This window comes from Chrysemys picta, chromosome 7, assembly GCF_011386835.1.
Source record: "Chrysemys picta bellii isolate R12L10 chromosome 7, ASM1138683v2, whole genome shotgun sequence".
Lineage (NCBI taxonomy): Eukaryota > Metazoa > Chordata > Testudines > Emydidae > Chrysemys > Chrysemys picta.
The window spans coordinates 85,816,025-85,834,131 of record NC_088797.1 but is presented as its reverse complement, the minus strand read 5'-3'; the positions used below and the strand labels follow the sequence as shown (position 1 = coordinate 85,834,131).

The 18,107-nt window shown below is 42.2% G+C and overlaps 1 protein-coding gene across 34 annotated transcripts in view; it reads right to left on the bottom strand.

Moving 5' to 3' along the window:
* Nucleotides 1–16,358, bottom strand: part of COL13A1 (collagen type XIII alpha 1 chain) — a 171,776-nt gene extending 155,418 nt beyond the window's left edge. For 6 of the 34 annotated variants that reach the window (XM_065551908.1, XM_065551911.1, XM_065551918.1 and 3 more), the window contains exons 1-2: nt 15,516–16,353; nt 5,863–5,932 (exon numbers count right to left, since the gene is read on the bottom strand). In XM_065551908.1, coding sequence (XP_065407980.1) covers nt 5,863–5,932; nt 15,516–15,818 — 373 coding nt within the window. In that variant the 5' untranslated portion in view covers nt 15,819–16,353. Of the gene's footprint in view, nt 1–5,862; nt 5,933–15,515 lie in introns of all 34 variants that reach the window. The other 28 variants (XM_065551904.1, XM_065551925.1, XM_065551923.1 and 25 more) reach the window with 11 other exon arrangements.
* Between the last annotated feature and the right edge of the window lie 1,749 nt (nt 16,359–18,107).

The following is an 18,107-nucleotide window of genomic DNA, read 5'->3' as shown; positions in this document are numbered from 1 at the left end:
CCATCACTGACTACAATGCAAGAAGACAAATATTAACAGCAATTCAGGGCTCTGGTGGCCCCTGTCAGTAAGTGTGAAATCTGAAAGAAGGAGGCACATTATCTTCCTTTCTTGTAGTCTTCCTGAGGGGCTATGGCTGTGCAAGGACTTTCATGAGAACTGAGGAAGAAATTACGTTAGAGAATTCCCAGGACTCAAAGGGTCCAGAAGACATTTCTCACAGGAGCTCTTTCATTTGACAGATGGTGAAATCATTTTATCAGGCTGTGCCAACGCCTGGCTCATGTAACTGACAGCAGGGTGGTGTCAGGTTGCTGCAGTCGGACACAGATTATGCAACCCTCCTCTGGAGTCAGAAGTGTGAGTACTCTCTATTACTATAGAGTTCTTCCTAAAGTCAGGTCACAGTCCTAAACTTTCCACCATTACTAACTGGTCCATCAGCTTTCACATTCAATATCCCCACAAACAAACAAAACCAACCCTACCTCCTTATTACTTGTGATCGCTACTTGTAACAATTGACTCTTACCTTGTGTCCCCTTCCTCGCTATCTCTGCCTTGTAGCCACCTGTTGTCCCCGGTCAGCTATATAACAAGATTCCAGGAATGTCATTCTGAAGCCTAAAGTGTCTGAAGAGTCAGTGTGAAGCAATGGAAGCAGATACTAGCATGGTTCAAAGCTCTTTTTGTTCAGACTTATCACCAGGCTGAATCATCACTAGGTTTTGTGGTCTCTTATTGCCGAATTTTTAAGTTCTCAGCCATTTTGACTTTACAAATTGCACCTGTGCCAAAGGAAGGCATGTATCTATGCCATGCCAAGAGTCCTTTGATATCAGAGGAAACTCAACTAATCATCACCTTTACTCTACATGAGGGAGACTGCACACACAGATCATGATTACTTGTCCCAACTGCCACAGTTCTTCAAAACCACCCACACAACAACACAGCCAGCATACACAATAACCCCAAACATCACACTGAAACCTAAAATGTCTTGTTGAGTCAGTGTAGAGCAATGGAAATATCTACAAGCACGGCTGAGAGCTCTTTTTGTTCAGAATATTACTAGGTTCAGTCATCACTGGGATTCACAGTCTGTTGCCATCAAATTTTTACATTTTCAGACTTTTTCAGCTTTTTTATACACCTGACTTTACATATTACATCCATGAGGCAGCCCGAACTTTTAACTACTGATAGACTGGCAGGCAGGGACCAGCTTTTCAGTATATGCATGTACAGTGCCTAGCACAATGAGATCCTAATCTCGGTTTAGAGCAATATAAATAATAATAATCTGCTACTTAGAGTGATGGAAAACTCAGCTTTGCCTTATTTTGAACCCACTCATGTTCTCAAAAGTTTGATAAAACTAAAATATTTTGAACTGGGATTCTGCTTGAAGACAAATCTTGTAAGAAAATGAGCAAAGAAAATATCCAATAAAAATTATGTTGAAAACTGAAGCAGAGAGCCAGCAGAACATAAAACAAATATAAAGGAATAGTGAAAATAGGAGCAGAAGAGAAGAAAATAAAAAAATTATAATAAAAATGATAAAAATAAATGACATATGTGAGATATACAGGCCAGCCACTTGTGCCAACCTGCTCTTTTGGGGGAGAGCAGGGGGGTTCTTGGCTGTGTTTCCATCACTCAGAGCTCCTTGAATCCAAGCACTGAGATTCAGGATTGAGGTACAGTAGATGGGATGGTCTAAGGAGACAAGTTTCAAATCTGGATCATGCTGAGGTTAGATTAGGAGGGTTTACATTTGCATTCAGTGATACAGCAATCTAACAAGTTGTTCTCATGGCAGTGTGGTACCAAATGGCAGGAGCCTGGGGAAATCAGCTGTCCTTGAGAGACTTTGGTCATCTCAAGCAGTCCGCAAGAGATTTCAGCCACATCCAAATCACTGCTGGAAAATAAGCCCTAGCCAGTTTTGTATCTGACCACACTGTAGTCAGGTTCATACTTAGGGATCAAATCCATGGGCAATCCAAATTCAAATGAGTTTGGATTTGAGGTTCTGGTTGTGGCTCTCTTCTAATAACCATGAACTTTATTTAACATCTCTGGAGCTTTGTTAGGACAGTGCACATGCAGAGCAAAGTCTTGCCCAGCAAGCAATGGCCTCAGATCAAAACCTGGGATGGATCTTTGACTATGGTCTGTTCTTTAGATGATCCAAAATCCTGCTCAGAAATCTGAAGGGGGCTTTCTCAAGACATGGCGTCACTTCCACGCCCGAGAAATGAACACGGGCATCTGCTGATACGATGCGGTCACTAAGCAAATCCTTGGACTTTAGTTTGTTGAATATTCTGGGATGGTATAGTCCGGAAGAGAACAGCTCATCTCAGCTAAGGTAGGGTTAGGGTAGATGTAGTCCTGAATGTGAGGGTATTCCTCACTTTTTCAGAAGGAGGTTAGGATAAGAGATCTCTGTAGCATCTTAAGGAGAGAGATATGGCAGGTGACCTTGTGTGGCTCTCTTGAGTGTATGATAGTCCTTGTTATTTTGATGGCCTGGTATGTGTCAGTATGACAGGGCATGGATAAAGAAGAACATATAATGCATCCGAAGAAGTGGGCTGTAGTCCATGAAAGCTTATGCTCTAATAAATTTGTTAGTCTCTAAGGTGCCACAAGTACTCCTGTTCTTCTTTTTGCGGATACAGACTAACACGGCTGCTACTCTGAAACAGGGCATGGATAGTTTGTTTGTCTATTCTTGAGTGTCGCATCACCAGCAATCTTTGCTCTTCTGGGCTGGTCAGTAAATTCTTCATTTTTCCTTTCGGTACTGAGTTGTGGTTCCTTAAAGAGCCTATACTCTGAGCTCTTTGTGGCAGGAACTTAGTCTTAATATACGCGTAGAAAATGTCAGGCACATCGTAAACTCTACCGTAATTCAATTAATCTATGTCATCATCATTACCACAATTCGTAGGCTATACATGCTCAGCTGCCAGCCGAACTAGTCTGATACTTGCACAGATATTGTTTTCATTCTAGTTTCATATAAACACCAGTTGTGGTAATATGTGGGGTTTTCTTCAAAGTCCACCTGAAGCATTCAATGTTTGCCTGCCCATCCATTTTTAAACATCATATCTCCTTTGAAAAATCATTGGTTTAAATTACAGGAAAAAATAATTCAAATACCTGAGGTAGTTTTGCAAACCCAGAAATAGTTCCCAAGGTTTGTTCATCCCTAATGGTTAAGGTTTGTAGTGGGAAGAGCCCAACAGACTCAAGTATCCACAAAACATATGGTAGCTATCTCAGGATATACAGTAAATCTGTTTCAGGCAGTCTGGTACCAGAGAAGCCTGGCAGATTACAGGAACATGAAAGGGCTCATGGGATATTAATCTCATCCAAGGAATCTAGTTCGAAATAACCAAAGTTCGTGCTGTTAACCTGAATGCACATGCCTTGAGCACTAAGAGACTTGCTATTATGTCCTACAATCTTTAAAAACACATCTGAAGACATGGTTTTTTTACCCACGAAAGCTTATGCCCAAATAAATCTGTTAGTCTTTAAAGTGCCACCGGACTCCTTGTTTTTTTAAAAACACAGTGACCCAGCAATGACACTCCGTTCATAGGTGGTCACACCCAAACAAAGCATGAATGATTTGAAGTATCAACTTCCCAGTTTTAGGAAACATATATTTCCTTATTGTTTTCTATATATAAAACCAAAAAAAACCTTGTTGTTTTCCTGACCGTGCTATTCTTGTTATTCTTATCATGAATACCCAGATAACTGAGACAGTTACACACTTATACATCCTCTCTGCTTCCCTACTCTCCGCCTTCAAATTGTTTAAGTTCACAAACAAACCTCTCGTGCCCTAGAGCTGTGGACCCCTCCTACTGTATGTGTGACCCTTCTCTGACTGTCCAGGACCTTTATATCCTGTACTGAGAAGTTCAGCAAATGGATTTGATTTCCTTTTCCCTTCTGTACCATGCAACAAGTTGGACTCGGAATTGTGGTTATACTCAAATGTCACTTTTGATAAACATTTATTTTCAGCAAGGGAGATTATGTGTGCTTGTTTACAGGCCTTGGAATGGGCTGGCTGGAGAGGAAGGGGCTTATACCGAGTGCTTGCAACATATTGATTCTCTTCCATGCTTGTGATAGCCTCAGACTCCCCATAAGAGTCACACTGTTTAGGACTCCAGATTGTGTCTAGCCCTCAGACATCTCAGGCATCAGAAAAAAATGTCAAGGGTGAAATGATTTCCAAGGTCTCCACCCGGATTATGGACCACACTGAAGCAGCACATATGCCCAGGTTGGCGTCAACCAAGGCTCCGCCAGCTGTGCCATCTGTTTTGAAACATGGCTACATTTCACCCATTGAATCAGGAGGCTGATTGAAGGGAATTTTGCAAAGAGCATCTGTGCCTTTGGACAGAGCGGTGCAACGTGCAATGAGAAATCATCATCCCCACCTTCAATTAAGGTCTAAGGTCTAAGAAATATTCATCTCTCCTTGGAATCAAGGCTATCTTTTCAGAAGACACTGAGAACTGCATGGAATGAGTAGCCACCCAAATCCTATGACAAGCCTGCCATTGTTGCTGTCACCACTTCACAAGGGTCTTAGCTACCTTCAGCTGACCTCATGGACTTGAGGCAGGAATTCCTGGGTGACATTCTATGACATGTGTTATACAGGAGGTCAGAGTAGTTGATCATAATGATCCATTCTGGCCTAATAATGTATTAATCTATTTTTTTTCTACTCTGAACTCAAATTCCAAGGTCCCTGCTTTCGGCTGCTCCAGAAATATCATAAGAAAATTCTTTCTTGTGGTATTTCAGCTCTTATATGTCAAGTCATGGCAATAACGTGGGGGTGGAGCAGTGCATGAAGTTGTAGGCTAATGACAGGAAAAATTAGTGGAACTTTTTTGAAACTCAACAATGGTTCAACTAAGTTTTAATTTGAGTTTTGGAAAGAGATTTAGGCTGAGGGATTCCTATTTGATTTGAACTGCTTCACCCATCTCTGCTATACAGCGTAGATAAAGAGAGATAATGACAAGTCCATCTAATTTATGTTTAATTTGAATTGTCTTTTAAACTAAACATAAATTGAACCTGTTGTACCATTGTGGAAAAGGGCCTGGTCTGTAATAAAGTTCCAAAGTTCAGGAGTGTTTGGACACTGGGTTTTGGTTCATTCCCATCACAGACCAGTGCTATTGTTCTTTAAAAATAAAACAACCCCCACCTCTCTATTTCCTCTGTACTTAGTATACTTTATTATAAGATGACAAAGAAGACTGCATGACTCATGATGATGGAATAAAATTCAGCTCATGAATGGGTTTTCCATAATTTTTTTCACCTATTGTATTAAAACTACATCAGAGGAAGTATTTACACGATCCTTTGGAATTGGAAACAAGCATGACTGAACAAAGCCATAAAATATAGACTTATTTCTATACGTCAAGGGTTGTAATTTTACAAGATGCCTCAGCTACCTGTATAATTCCGTGGGTCTTAAAGGTCACTGTCTCAGAGGCATGCAGACAGACAGCGTAAGAACACACTTGGTTGTCTATTTTATTGCACACATTGGGTGTGTGGATATTGGTGTTCTCATGAGTTTCTGTCATACAGAGATTTATTATTTATATAATGAATAAGTAACCAAACCTGTATATATGTACTTATACATTCCATATGCAGGTTTATTATATTATATGTATCATTATAACCCAATACTGCAGTACATTAGGAAAGCTTTCAAGGTGAGATGGGATAAATAAGAGCTCGTTAGTCATTCTAAGGTACCAAGGCCTCTGAGATCCCTACCTGCCGGGCAGTTACACCTCTGGTGGGTATCTCGAACTTCTCGATGTCTTGGCAAGTTGAACTTTAATTTCTGTAAAGTAAATGGGGAAAAAAGCATCAATAACAGGGATGAAACCCAAACCTTAGCATGTCTGAAAAGTAGGGTGGGAGGAAGCTAATCAATGAGAAAGAGATGCCTGGTGCTGTATTGAAGGCAGGTAATTAGTCCACAACCTTAAACTTTATACCACATGTCTCTTGATTGAAAGCAGGCAGATAAAACTTCATAATAACCTTCAAGAGTGACCCTTTGGCAAAAAGCCACAATGATGAATTAAGAGGTGACTATGTGCCCATGTGAAGACTGTAATGCTCACAAACCCAACAGAAAACTCTAAGTAGCAGATGAAAAATAGAGACAGGTCCTGCTCTCCCAAAGAGCCAGCTGCTTGGCCTGCTGGTAATTTTTGTCCAAAGAGATGATCCTAGAGAAGACAGCAACTTTGAAACATTCCATATAGAGCTGGTTGGGCAACGACAAATCTATTTAATAAAAACTTCTGGGGTTTTGAAATGTGTTTCACCTATTGTATTCACCTATTCCATTCCATTGGAACAAAAAGAAAACCATTTGACAATGTCTGAAACAGAGCTGTGTTGAAATGCCCATTTTGGATCAAACATGTCAGGCTTTTGATTTAAGTCTTTCTCTCTCTGGGAATTGACAAGACAGTCCACTCTGGATCTCAGAAATCTGTCTATCAACATCAATACATTTCTGTGAAATGCTAGTTTCTACAAAACACCATTTTCTGAAAATGAAAACTCATTTTGTCAAAAATGTTCTGACCAGCTTTAATTGTATACTCATGAGTGTATTATTAATACACCTATCATGATTTAGAAGAGAAAAAATGAATTCATCTAGGTTGGTTATACATTACTGAGATGCTGGGTGAGCCACACAGGGTCTCTGTTCAGAAGTAGTTTATGACTTACCCCTTTGCTATCTGCATCTTGTTCATGACTGGAGCTGTGGGTCTGTTGATAATTTGAGAAGACTATCCATTAAATAGAGAACTATCTATCTGAATTTTAGGGCAACACTCCCCACTAATCACAGCTAACTTTTAAGAATCATTGTGTATCATATTCACCTGCTCTTGTTATCCACATCTCTGAGAACTTGGGCCAATGTTTCAAAGATAAGTGCCTGACTTTAGGCTGTTATATCCATATTTAGGCTCCTAAATAGGTGACATGATTTTCAAAAGGGCTGAGCACCCAGCAGCTCTTACTGACCTTACAGAGAAGTCAACAGGAACTGATCGCTGATCAGTACTTTTGACAATCATGTCACCTATTTAGCAGCCTAAATATGGACTCAGAAGCCTAACTTTAGGCTGCTATTTTTGAAAATCTTGGTCTAGGAAACTAGAATATATCATCCGAGCCTTTTCCTCTCAACATTGATAACTGTCCAAAAATAGGTACTGTATATGTCATATAACTATGTAGTGCTGGTCAAAAACATTCTGATGGAACATTTCATCGAAATAAAAATTTTCCATGGGAATATGCTGATTCTGACATAATTTAATTTAAAAAAAGAAAACTGAAACAAAGTGTTTAGATAAAGTCAAAATGGAACTACTTTTCATTTCAAAATTTATCATATAAGGTAATGCAATATAATTAATTAAAAGTCAAAATCAGAAGGAAACATTTCAATTGACCCAAAATGAATTTTTTCCTAAAATTTCATTTCATGGGAAATTCCTAGATTTTTTGTTTTCATTCTGATTCAGAATGAAAACAAATGTCAAAATCATGGAATTTCCCCCAAAATGGAAATTCTGGTTCCCTCATATATAACATGTATACCCTCCAGAGCTAAAAACCTAGCTCTGAATGCCTCTGTACTTTGGGAATGTTGAGATCTGGATCCTAATCTAAATGTTGTGGCTCAGACCCATCTGCAATTAAAGTTCACAGCTGTAGTTTGGTTTTTAATACTCTGAGCTAAATTTCAAACATGGGCACAAATAGGAGATTCATATGCTTTATATGGAATCTTAAATTGGAACAAATGGACATGTATGTTCCCCTTTTCATCCAAGTGCCACTTTAAACATCCAAACACAAAATTTCAACATTTCAGTAAGGTTCCCACATTTGGAAATTGGGCCCTGCATGTCATTTATCTTTGTGAGTTAAGGGATGATGTCACAGTGCATGATTTGCATGGACAGGAGTGTTTTGTGACAAGTCATTCTCTAACTAGTGAAGATTAATGCTCTGCCTGGAACTCGGCTCTTTGATGTACTATTTATAGAACAGAAATATTAAAAATGTAAAAAGGATCTGTCACTCAAAATTGCAGAGGACATCCAGGCTGTCAAAAGAAATTGACAGTGACACACAACTAGTGGAAATAAACATTTATTTAATCAGCAATTTACTTTGCTACTGTAGAAATTTGTGCAGAAAAAGTGATGACCCACCAGACTCTGGAAACAGAAATACAGAACTCACCAGAGCCTTATTCACTGAGTGTGAAGAGTGGAATGTACCTAATGTACAGTACTGTTTAAATCATCTATAAGATCACTGTGATAGCACCATATGTTCCCCTGGAGTTTAAAAACAAAATTACAAACAGATAGTTAGAAATGGCTGGGAGAGCTTAAAATCTAAGAATTTATAAAGGGCGCTGATAGAAGGCTTGTCCCTTTTCTCCCAGAGGAAAGCTCTACAAAGTTCCCATTGTGGAGTTTCCTTCAAATTCTCCCACTGTGGTTTGATCCGCCGGAGTGCGCAGCTCCGCCCCCCCAGAGCACTGCTTTGCCGCGTTATATCCGAATTCGTGTTATATTGGGTCGCGTTATATCGGGGTAGAGGTGTAATTGGTTACAAACTTGTCCTGAGTTTCTGGAATTGCAGTTCTCATGCTCTGGTTAGTGCCCTGTGTGTTTGCAGCTACAGGCTACAAGTTCTACTCTTGGTCCTGTTTGTCTGTGGTTATCTGGCAACTACTGTGCTTATAGTTATGGAACCACCCATCACTATGTGCCACGGGAGCTGTGAGCAGAAGGCAAGATGTAGTGTCTGGGAGTGGGCAAATAGAACAAAAAAGTCTATCTGAAATACATGTTGGAAATAGCAAATGAAGCTGGCAGTGAGTTTCCTTGAAGGTGATAATAGATGGCAGCTTACTGCTAACTAACTTATAGGGCCTTATCCAAATCCAGTTGAAGTTAATAGGAGTCTTCCATTCTTCCTTTCCAAGTGAGTGCTTGGTTGGGATGTGTCCTAGCTTAGGGGAAACAGGGAGTGGTACTTGGGAGGGGGTAAACTAGAGCAGTGTTTCCCAAACAGTGGGTCCCGACCTACAAGTGAGTTGCGGAAAGGGTCTAGATGGGCCGTCATGTACAGGGCTGGATTAACCCATCACTGGGCTCTGGTCTAGGCAAACATATTTCTACTGCCCCAGTGCTGAGAGAAGGCCCTGGGAAGGGTATGGAGGGTTGGAGAGTGAGCCCACTACACAGCGGACTCCTGTCCCATAGGGCTGGGCCTAGCTCACTGTTCCAGGCATTGTGACCTGGCACACAGGGCTGCAGCACCCCTCAGGGTTGGCCCAGCTGTCACTCCAGGAGGGGTGGCTGGACCATACCTTAGAGGTGCTGCACCCTCATGCGCCAGGTCAGAATGCCACACACTCAAATTTGGCCTCTCCTCTCCTCTGTCATGAGTGAGTGAGTACAGGTAAGGGCAGGGCAGACTCACTGTCCAACCCCATGCCATGCCCCTGGGCGTCCCCTCCACACTGGCCAAATGCAGCTGATGCGTCACCTTAGTCAAACATTTGGGAAGCACTGGATTAGAGGTCTTGAGCAGCTACAGTTGTTTTGGTTCAGGAGGAGGGTAAAATCATTTCCTGCTCCATCCCCAACTTCTAAAGGAAACAGATTCTAGAGAATTGTAGCCAATCAGAAGAGTTCAAAGACTAGTAGCATCGCTAATAGCTCGTGTGATTTTATCTCAAGTCTCATGGTATTTGGTGTTCTTATAGCCCCACCTCCTGGAGCATGTTACCTGAGCATGTGAGACTCTCACATTAATTTTTTTTAAACGTGTCTAGCCCCCTTGGTTGCAAAGAAATGCCTTCAATAGTGAGCTCTACAAACTCAAGAACCAAAAGGCAAATAAGTAGAAACCAAAACTTATTTTGTAAAATTTCATGATTTTAAGGCAATCTCATGATTTTGGGACCTTTCTCATGATTTTTGAATGTAGGGGATTGGCAATGCTGAGATGGAGAGCCAGGGGAAGGTAGCACATAGTACTAAAGGCACCGCAGCTTGGCACTCGCTGACCATTAGATAGCAAGAATCAGGAGGTTTAGTTCCCTGAACCACTTAAATGAAATGAGAGAAAATCTTCAGATGGGAACAGAGAAGGAAAATATACCAGGAGTTCCACTGCTAGGCACCTTCCCCAAGGCTGAGAAAATCAGAAGTCTATACCGACACATAGAAAAGAGCACTGATCCATTCTCCGCTCCTCCATCTCTTTTAAAAGGTGACAAATGGACTCCGTGACATTGGATACATGGCTGAGTTGTATTTTGTACAGGTACAGAGTGGCAGTAAAGTCAACTCTCTGTTTCCTGGGAGTTTTCAGGATGATGATTGTTTTTAATTTATGCAAAAAAGATGAATTCCCAACTCTGGAAATTCACCACTTCTTCATGTATTGTGAGCAGGTAGCCCTGAGAACACCCTGTGTTCCATCCTACTGAGCTTTTGGCAAGAAGAGACAAGGCCACATGTTCACCAGCATGGGGAAATTCTTCGTTTGCCTCTTTTCAAATCACTGCCTCGGCTTTCAGTGCCAACTGTACAGTTTATTTGCACTTTTTATTTGATTTTTCTCATGCACCATAAATACAGAGGAATTCTAGCCTGCAGCCAAAGTTTTCTCAGAAACATCCATATCAGTCCTAGTCAGCGCAGACTTTTTCAGGGAAAGACATAGAACCCATTCCTGGCTGACAGAAAATTCCAGCCCAGTATTTACTACACATGACCATAGTGAGAAGTTTTGACAGTAGCTAATGAAGTCTGCACTAGTCAGACTGGCTCTGTAGAGGACTGCCCACCAGTCTGTTAATTCTATTGGATGGAAGGAAGGAATAGCAGTGTAGCCAACACTAAGTATGAGAGTTAGGTTAAAAAAAAATCATGAGATTTGATTAAAAAACACGAGATTTTAAAAAATGATAAGTTTTGATTTCTTTTTATTTGCCTTCTGGTTCCTGAGTCTCTCGAGCTTTTCTCTGCAACTATGACAGCTAGAAACTTACATTAAAAAATCATGAAAGCTGAGATTCTCATGTAATGCCCTGACCCCAGGAGCTGTGGCTTTAGAAAGACAACAAATATCACAAGATTTAGGATAGAAATGTGAGAGTGGGCAGCACTGGAACAACCTGAACTGGAGGTAGATGCTCACGTGGAATAGCTTGTGGATACAGCTCCTGGGAAGAAGAGGAAATTGAAATGGATGAGAGTGGCTTTCTGTTGTCCTGAATGTGTTTCTCCAGGTGATTCCTCACTCTCCATGGGATGCAGGAACGGGCCCTTCACCTGGGTGTAAGCGGCACAAATGTTCTCTGTGTGAGTGAGAATCTTGCTAGATCACTTATGTATTTAGGCACCAATTCTCTGTTGCTCCATTCCTGCTCTTCACGGAGGAACGGGGTGTGGATGGGGGGACATGTGGCTACCAACCTCCTTCACATCCCCATGTTTTCAGGGAAGCTGGGACTCTTTCATGCCCTTGGTGCAAGCTAGAACTTACAATATGACTGCACTGGCTGCCCCCAGGCAAGAACACCTGGACCAGCTCCAGGTAAGAGCAGCCAGAGTCCAGCATGGTCCAACCACACCCTCGCCTTTTGTTTTTCCCTGCCTGCCCTGGCACACCTCTTACTCCTTGTGGGGATGGCAGTGTGGAGCCATTCTGGCAGATATAAGCTAGCTGAGAAACCTGCTTACAAAGGACTAGTCCCAGAGTGCCATTGGTATCCCCTTTATGCCACCAGAGCACAGGTGAGAACTGAGCCCTTAGTCTTCCCAATGTGCTTCCCCCATAAAGGTATGTGGTGGTAACTCAGCTTGAACATGCACAGTGAAACATAAAATGACACACAATCACAATCCACTCTCAAGCATACGCTCACCCATATAAACACCTCACCACACGTCCATTTACAACACACTTGCATACATGCACCACACAAACTACACATTCACAATAAACACACAAACACATGCCGTAACAGTTCTCATACATACATCGACTTTACATCCACACACAGAGAACACACAGCCACATGCATGTGAATCCAAGCCCAATACATGTACATACACACTCACAAAATCCCCAGTCCACAAATACAGGTGTCCCCCCAGCCTCACCCCCTGACACAATTGAAAGGAGGATGCCGGGCTGCTTCACTCCATGTTCTTCTCCTTACCCCAGCAGTTCCCCCCTCCCCCAATTAGGACGGATTCCATAGCTTTGGAAGTCTGGGGATTTTTTTAAAAACATTATTTTGTGCTGAATTCTATGAAATTGGCAGCTGTATAACTCATTAAGGTCAAAACATCGAGGGAGAGTGTAGTTTGTCCAGGAGGATGTGGCCGTAAGAGGCCTGATGCTCTGAAAGAAAAGGGGATGAATATGCTTCCTTGCTCACCCTTCCTCTAAAGTGATCTCCCAGACTCTCATATTCCACCAGTTTCTGTCTCCATCTCTTGCTTTTCCCATTCCTGTTCTCCCTCCCTTTCAATCTCCTTTCTCAGTCTCCCTTTCTACTCTCCTTTATTTGTCTCCTCTATGCTTTTGCTCTGTCTCTTTCCTTCTTATCTCTTGACATCCTTCCTGGGGACTTGTGTCGCTAAAGTGTTGAACTAGCTATTAGAAGAGAAAACATATAGTTTACTGGGTTTGATTCTCCTCTCACGGACACGGGTGTAAATCAGGAATAACTCCATTGAAGTAGATGCAGTCACAACAGTGTAAATCTGGTGTAACAGGAGAATCAGACTCATTTTCAACTAACTTCTTTCATTGAGTTCTGTTATAATTTTGAAGCTTTCACAGGGCAATGTCCTAGCAGTGCTGTCTGGTGCACCAGCTTCCTTACACCAGTGTCCTGTCAATACCAGCAGGGACTTCAGCGATAGGGACTTCCTTCATATTCCCATTCTTCCAGGGTCAGCTGGGAATTGAACAGTGTGTGAGCCTCTTCATGGCAGTGCCCCACATAGGTCAGTAGGATTTTAGCAATGTGATCCACTTCACAGAAGTGCATTACTAGGACTCCAGCAGTGTGGGCTTGTAGCGTTGTGCCCTGCCAATCCCAGCTAGGAGTTCAACGGTGTGAGCTTCCTCACAGCAGTGCCATATCAAAGTTAGCTATTAAAGAGCTCATCTGCAAGCTAATCAAGCTGTCAAAGAATCATCCACAGATATCAAGCACTCAGAGTCATTACATGCAGTACAGCGATATTTTATCCAGGGGGGGATAATAACCCCCCATTATTTTAACCTGTGCCAAAAATCCTCTCTCAGAGTATGATGAGACAATGGCAGAGTCACGGTGCTGCTCTTATTCATTGTTTGCTGGTGTTCCAAGGGAATGCAGCTCTCAATGGTTTTATTACTTTGTTCCTTGACTAGTTTCCTAATATTGCAATATGTGAATGAAATAATGGAGCACAGTGGGCTGCAAAAACTAGCTCCATTTTTATAAGCTAATGGGTCTGACACCAGTCCTTTCCATACCCCACATTTATACGAATCTGTGATACTTCTGACCTGAGCAAAACCTGGAGTGGTTTGCACAGTGAAAGAGAAAAAAAAGACCTAGCATGCTCCCTCCTTCTCCTCCCCACCCTCCTTGGATCTCTCTGGGTATCACAGAATATCCTCCCTGATCGTTTGAGTCAGTGCATACCAAAGTTGGGCATCTTTGACCGGTTTGGACAAGTGAGCACCCATCTAACTTCTAGCACTTGTCAGAACCACAGCAAAACCCACAAGCTGTACAGGATTTTAAAAGTTGGCCATCAACAACAATTGAGAAGAACAAATGCATTGTATTAACAGGAGTGTCCTATGTAAGACTAACTGTCACGCTCTACTGGGCACTGGTGAGGCCTCAGCTGGAGTACTGTGTCCAGTTCTTGGCACCACACTATAGGAAAGATGTAGACATATTAGAAAGAGTCCAGAGGAGAGCTACAAACATGATAAAAGGCTTAGAAAACCTGAGCTATGAAGGTTAAAAAAACTTGGCATGTTTAGTCATGAGAAAAGAAGACTGAAGGAGGACCTGATAACAGTCATATACATTAAGGGCTGCTTTAAAGAGGACAGTGATATATTATACTGTATGTCCACCACAGGTAGGAAAAGAAGTAATGGGCTTAATCTGCAACAAAGGAGATTGAAGATAGATATTAGGAAAAACGTTCTTACTATAGGGATTGTTAAACTCTGGAATTGGCTTCCAAGGGAGGTTGTGGAATCTCTGTCACTGGAGGTTTTTAAGAACCTGTTGGACAAACACCTGTCAGGAGTGGTCTAGGTAGACTTGGTCCTGCCTCAGTGCAGGGGGCTGGATTAGATGACTCTCGAGGTCCCTTCCAGCCCTACATATCTATAATTGTATGATTAGAAACATGAAGTGGGTACATGACAATGATGAAATGGGAGATCTTTCAGGGTTGGGGGGTTTATCTCTGAGCTTTCAGATGCACAATATGACTCATTAATCTATTGGTCTGTCTGGCTAAGAGTTTTTGACAGGAGCTATCACGGTAGTATCTAAGAATCTGATCCACAGCCCAATGGACTCCACAGACAGACTCGCATTGACTCTAGTAGTGTTTGGATCAGGCCCTAAGTGCTGAAGCCAGAGAAGAGCTCGGGGGGTATGAACTTCTGTTAATACCTAGAAGGACTCTAGCAATATTTGTCTTTTTATTTTCCAAACTACTGTAAAAGTAGTTTGGATTGAAATAAAGGGGAATTTCTTCCAAACTGCTTTGAAACAAAGCATCTAGGAATCAGCTCATCATCATATTTACCTGTCTCTGCCTGCTGCTTTTCCCAGTTTCCCTGTCACAGTATGGGTACCTTTGCTACTATCACCAGGCTGTTCCCAGGCATGTTCAGTTCAGCTGGTGATGAATTTTTCTATTTGTTTTAAACTGTTAGTGTGATGTTTAAATCTGGTCTCTGAATTGCACCCTGTGTACCTATCCCTACTGGTATCCTGTCATCTCATGTGAATCGAAACCCCCTCATTACCAGACTGAAGCTAAAAACTGATGCTATAAAGGGGCCCTTTCTTGGGGAAAAGAAACAAAACCCTCTAATTTTAAAACCGTGGAAGCTCAGACAAATCATAGACTTTGTCAGACAGAAGCAAAATCTGAGCTGCTTATAAAGAAGGAGGGCTAAAGGGGAGCGATCTGAGGGGATTCACATCTTAATGAGTTAACTGGCACTCGGCTGTATCATTTGCTTAGAAAATTCTTTAAGCAAAATAGAAAAAGCTAAAATATATATTTATATGAAAATGAAAGCACACAGACCTCATCAAGCAGTTGGTCAACTCTTCCCAAAATAGCTGTCTCCATTTGGTCTGCAGAGAGCCAGGCAGGGAGCTGAGTGCATCTGTCTGCTTCCAAATGTGAAACCCTGGATTGCAGGTCTGATGTCCTAAAGTATAGCAGGAGGCTCAGCACCAGAGAAATCAAAGACACCCCAGGAAGCCCAGAGCCCAGCAGTAGAGGAAACCTGCAGCATCTTTCTCCATCCCCTGTCCTGGGGGGAGCAATGCACCCCCTGTCAAAGGCACTATTGCTAGCACCTTTCCAGCCCTTCTCCTCCAACATTCCCTCCCTCTCCTGAGAAACAATAAATAAATAAATAGAATAAATAAAGTTTCAATCCCACTCCAAGAAGAACAATCCAGAATTCATGGAAGAGCAGCGTCCGAGGGAATCCCAATGCCACTGAATAATAGAAATGATAACAACAACAACAACAAAATTGTACGGATAAAAAGGGGAAAAAAGTGATTTAAAAAAAGAAAGGATCCAACTCCAGAAAAGTTTTGGGGAAAATAATCAGATCAGTTTGTGTCTTTCAGTCTTTTTTGTTTGTTGTTCTTTTCCTCTCCCTCTAGGTTTGTCAGTTTCAGTTCCTTAGCAGAGTGGTTAAGAGATTGCACATGAAAGTCCCCATTAGAGAGAGGTAATTCTCAACTGCTTTGGAGTTGCACTGTGGCTGATCCTGGCTTCTCTGTAACATGACACACTCTCTCTGAACTACACGGATCGGATGAGCAAGCTGTACTGCTTCCCAAAGTAACCTCCTCTGCTCTCCCTCTCTCTCTTTCTCTGTGCAATGATTTATTTATTTATGCAAAGTTTCTGGGTGGGATCAGACCCTGCGACGCCCCCATCCCCATCAGTCCCCAAAGCACCTCTCATCAGCTACCCCTTCCCTTTGAAGTGACACTCACTGCAGTTATTTATAGCAGCAGGAAAGAGATTGTAAAGCAGAGGCAGGACTCACACTTCTTTCCTTGTCTCACACCATGGTGTTGTTTTAACTTCCTTCATAGGGGACTTTATGATACTGCCACAAATGGGTCCTGGTTTCTGGACAGATCTGGTGTTTTGAACTTGTCTGGGATGGAAGTAACTGAGAGCAGAACTTCACCCTGCTTTCAGGTTGTTCTGCAGTGAATCTTCCACTGGCTTCTTTCTTGGTGTGGAGACATGTAGGTTAATTTGGCGCAGGTGTTTCAGAAGAGGAGCTCGCTGATGTGGGACAGGAGGGAAATAGCCAAAACTCTGAACAAGGTCCACAAAAGCCACATGGGATCTAACTTTCAGCATGCAGCTGAACTGAATGGGGTCTGTCCTTTCAGCATAGAAATTGAATATAGATCCCAGATATCTTCAATCAAACCTATGTTATGGCTCAAAATGGAGGAGCTAGAGAATGTGTTGGGAGGGAAGGGGATTACTGCTTGGAGGGCTCAGACTGTCTCTTAAATGCTCAGATTTCAGTCTGCAGGCAGCGTACCTTGTTTTCTGATCATGTTAGGTCTATAACCTAACCGTGATTGGCCACGGTCAGTTGTTGGACAGGACGCCTCCCATGACACACTCTGGTGGTGCAGGAAGTGAGGCTGATGATTCAGTATGTATTGTTCTCCTCTCCAAGCATAGGGTTAGGGGGCACCAGGCTGCTCGAAGTACTATTTTTTCAACCAGATGTAAAAAATGAGGCTCTTATCACTTGCAGTCATTACAGATCCTGTGTCACTTTCTGTTAAAGTAAAAATATGGGTCCTGGCCAAATTCCAGCTGAGGTAATTACGTTCTGTCTGCCTATGTTCCCTTTGCAATTCAAACTGGGTTCTGTATTATTCATTTTGTTATCTAAAATATAATATAATTTATTATTATTATTAATAATAATATTAATTATTGTTATTATTATACTCTATTAATTACATACCATGTTGCTTAGGATCCCCAGTCAAGGACCAGGACCCCATTGTGATATGTGTTGTACTAACACAGAACAAAAGATGGCCCTTGCCCCGAGGAGCTTACAATTTAAGTATAAGACAAGAGACAACAGATGGATACAGACAGACAGGGAAGGGAAAGGAAACAATGGCCAGCATGATGGGCAGTGGTCTTGGTGCACCAGCAGCCTGCATTGTTATACAGGTGCTATGTTCCACTGGGGAGATGGCTGCATTTCAGTGGTGGGTGAATTGGTCTCAGTATCTCTCAATTAACTCACATGGGTTTTAATTAACAGCCAGGTCTATATCAGATTTTGCTGGCACAGAGTGTAGCAGAAGTCTGTGGGGACAGCAACTCTGCTAAGGGAGGAGGTTACAGTGGAAAGTGGCCACAAACTTCCTTGCACTGGGGGAACAGGCAGGGGAATGTAGAAGGCCAGTGTAGCCCCAATGTAGGCTGTGCTAGCTGGTGAAAAGGGGTGTCCAGGCAGCCTGGTAGTACTGAACACCCCTTTGCAATGATTCCTGCTCACAGGATTCCCATGGAGCACCCACTGGGAGCAAAGAAGGATCCCTTCCATAGCAAGCATCCCCAAGAGGGCCCTACTAGTGGAGACACCATCAGCTCTCCATT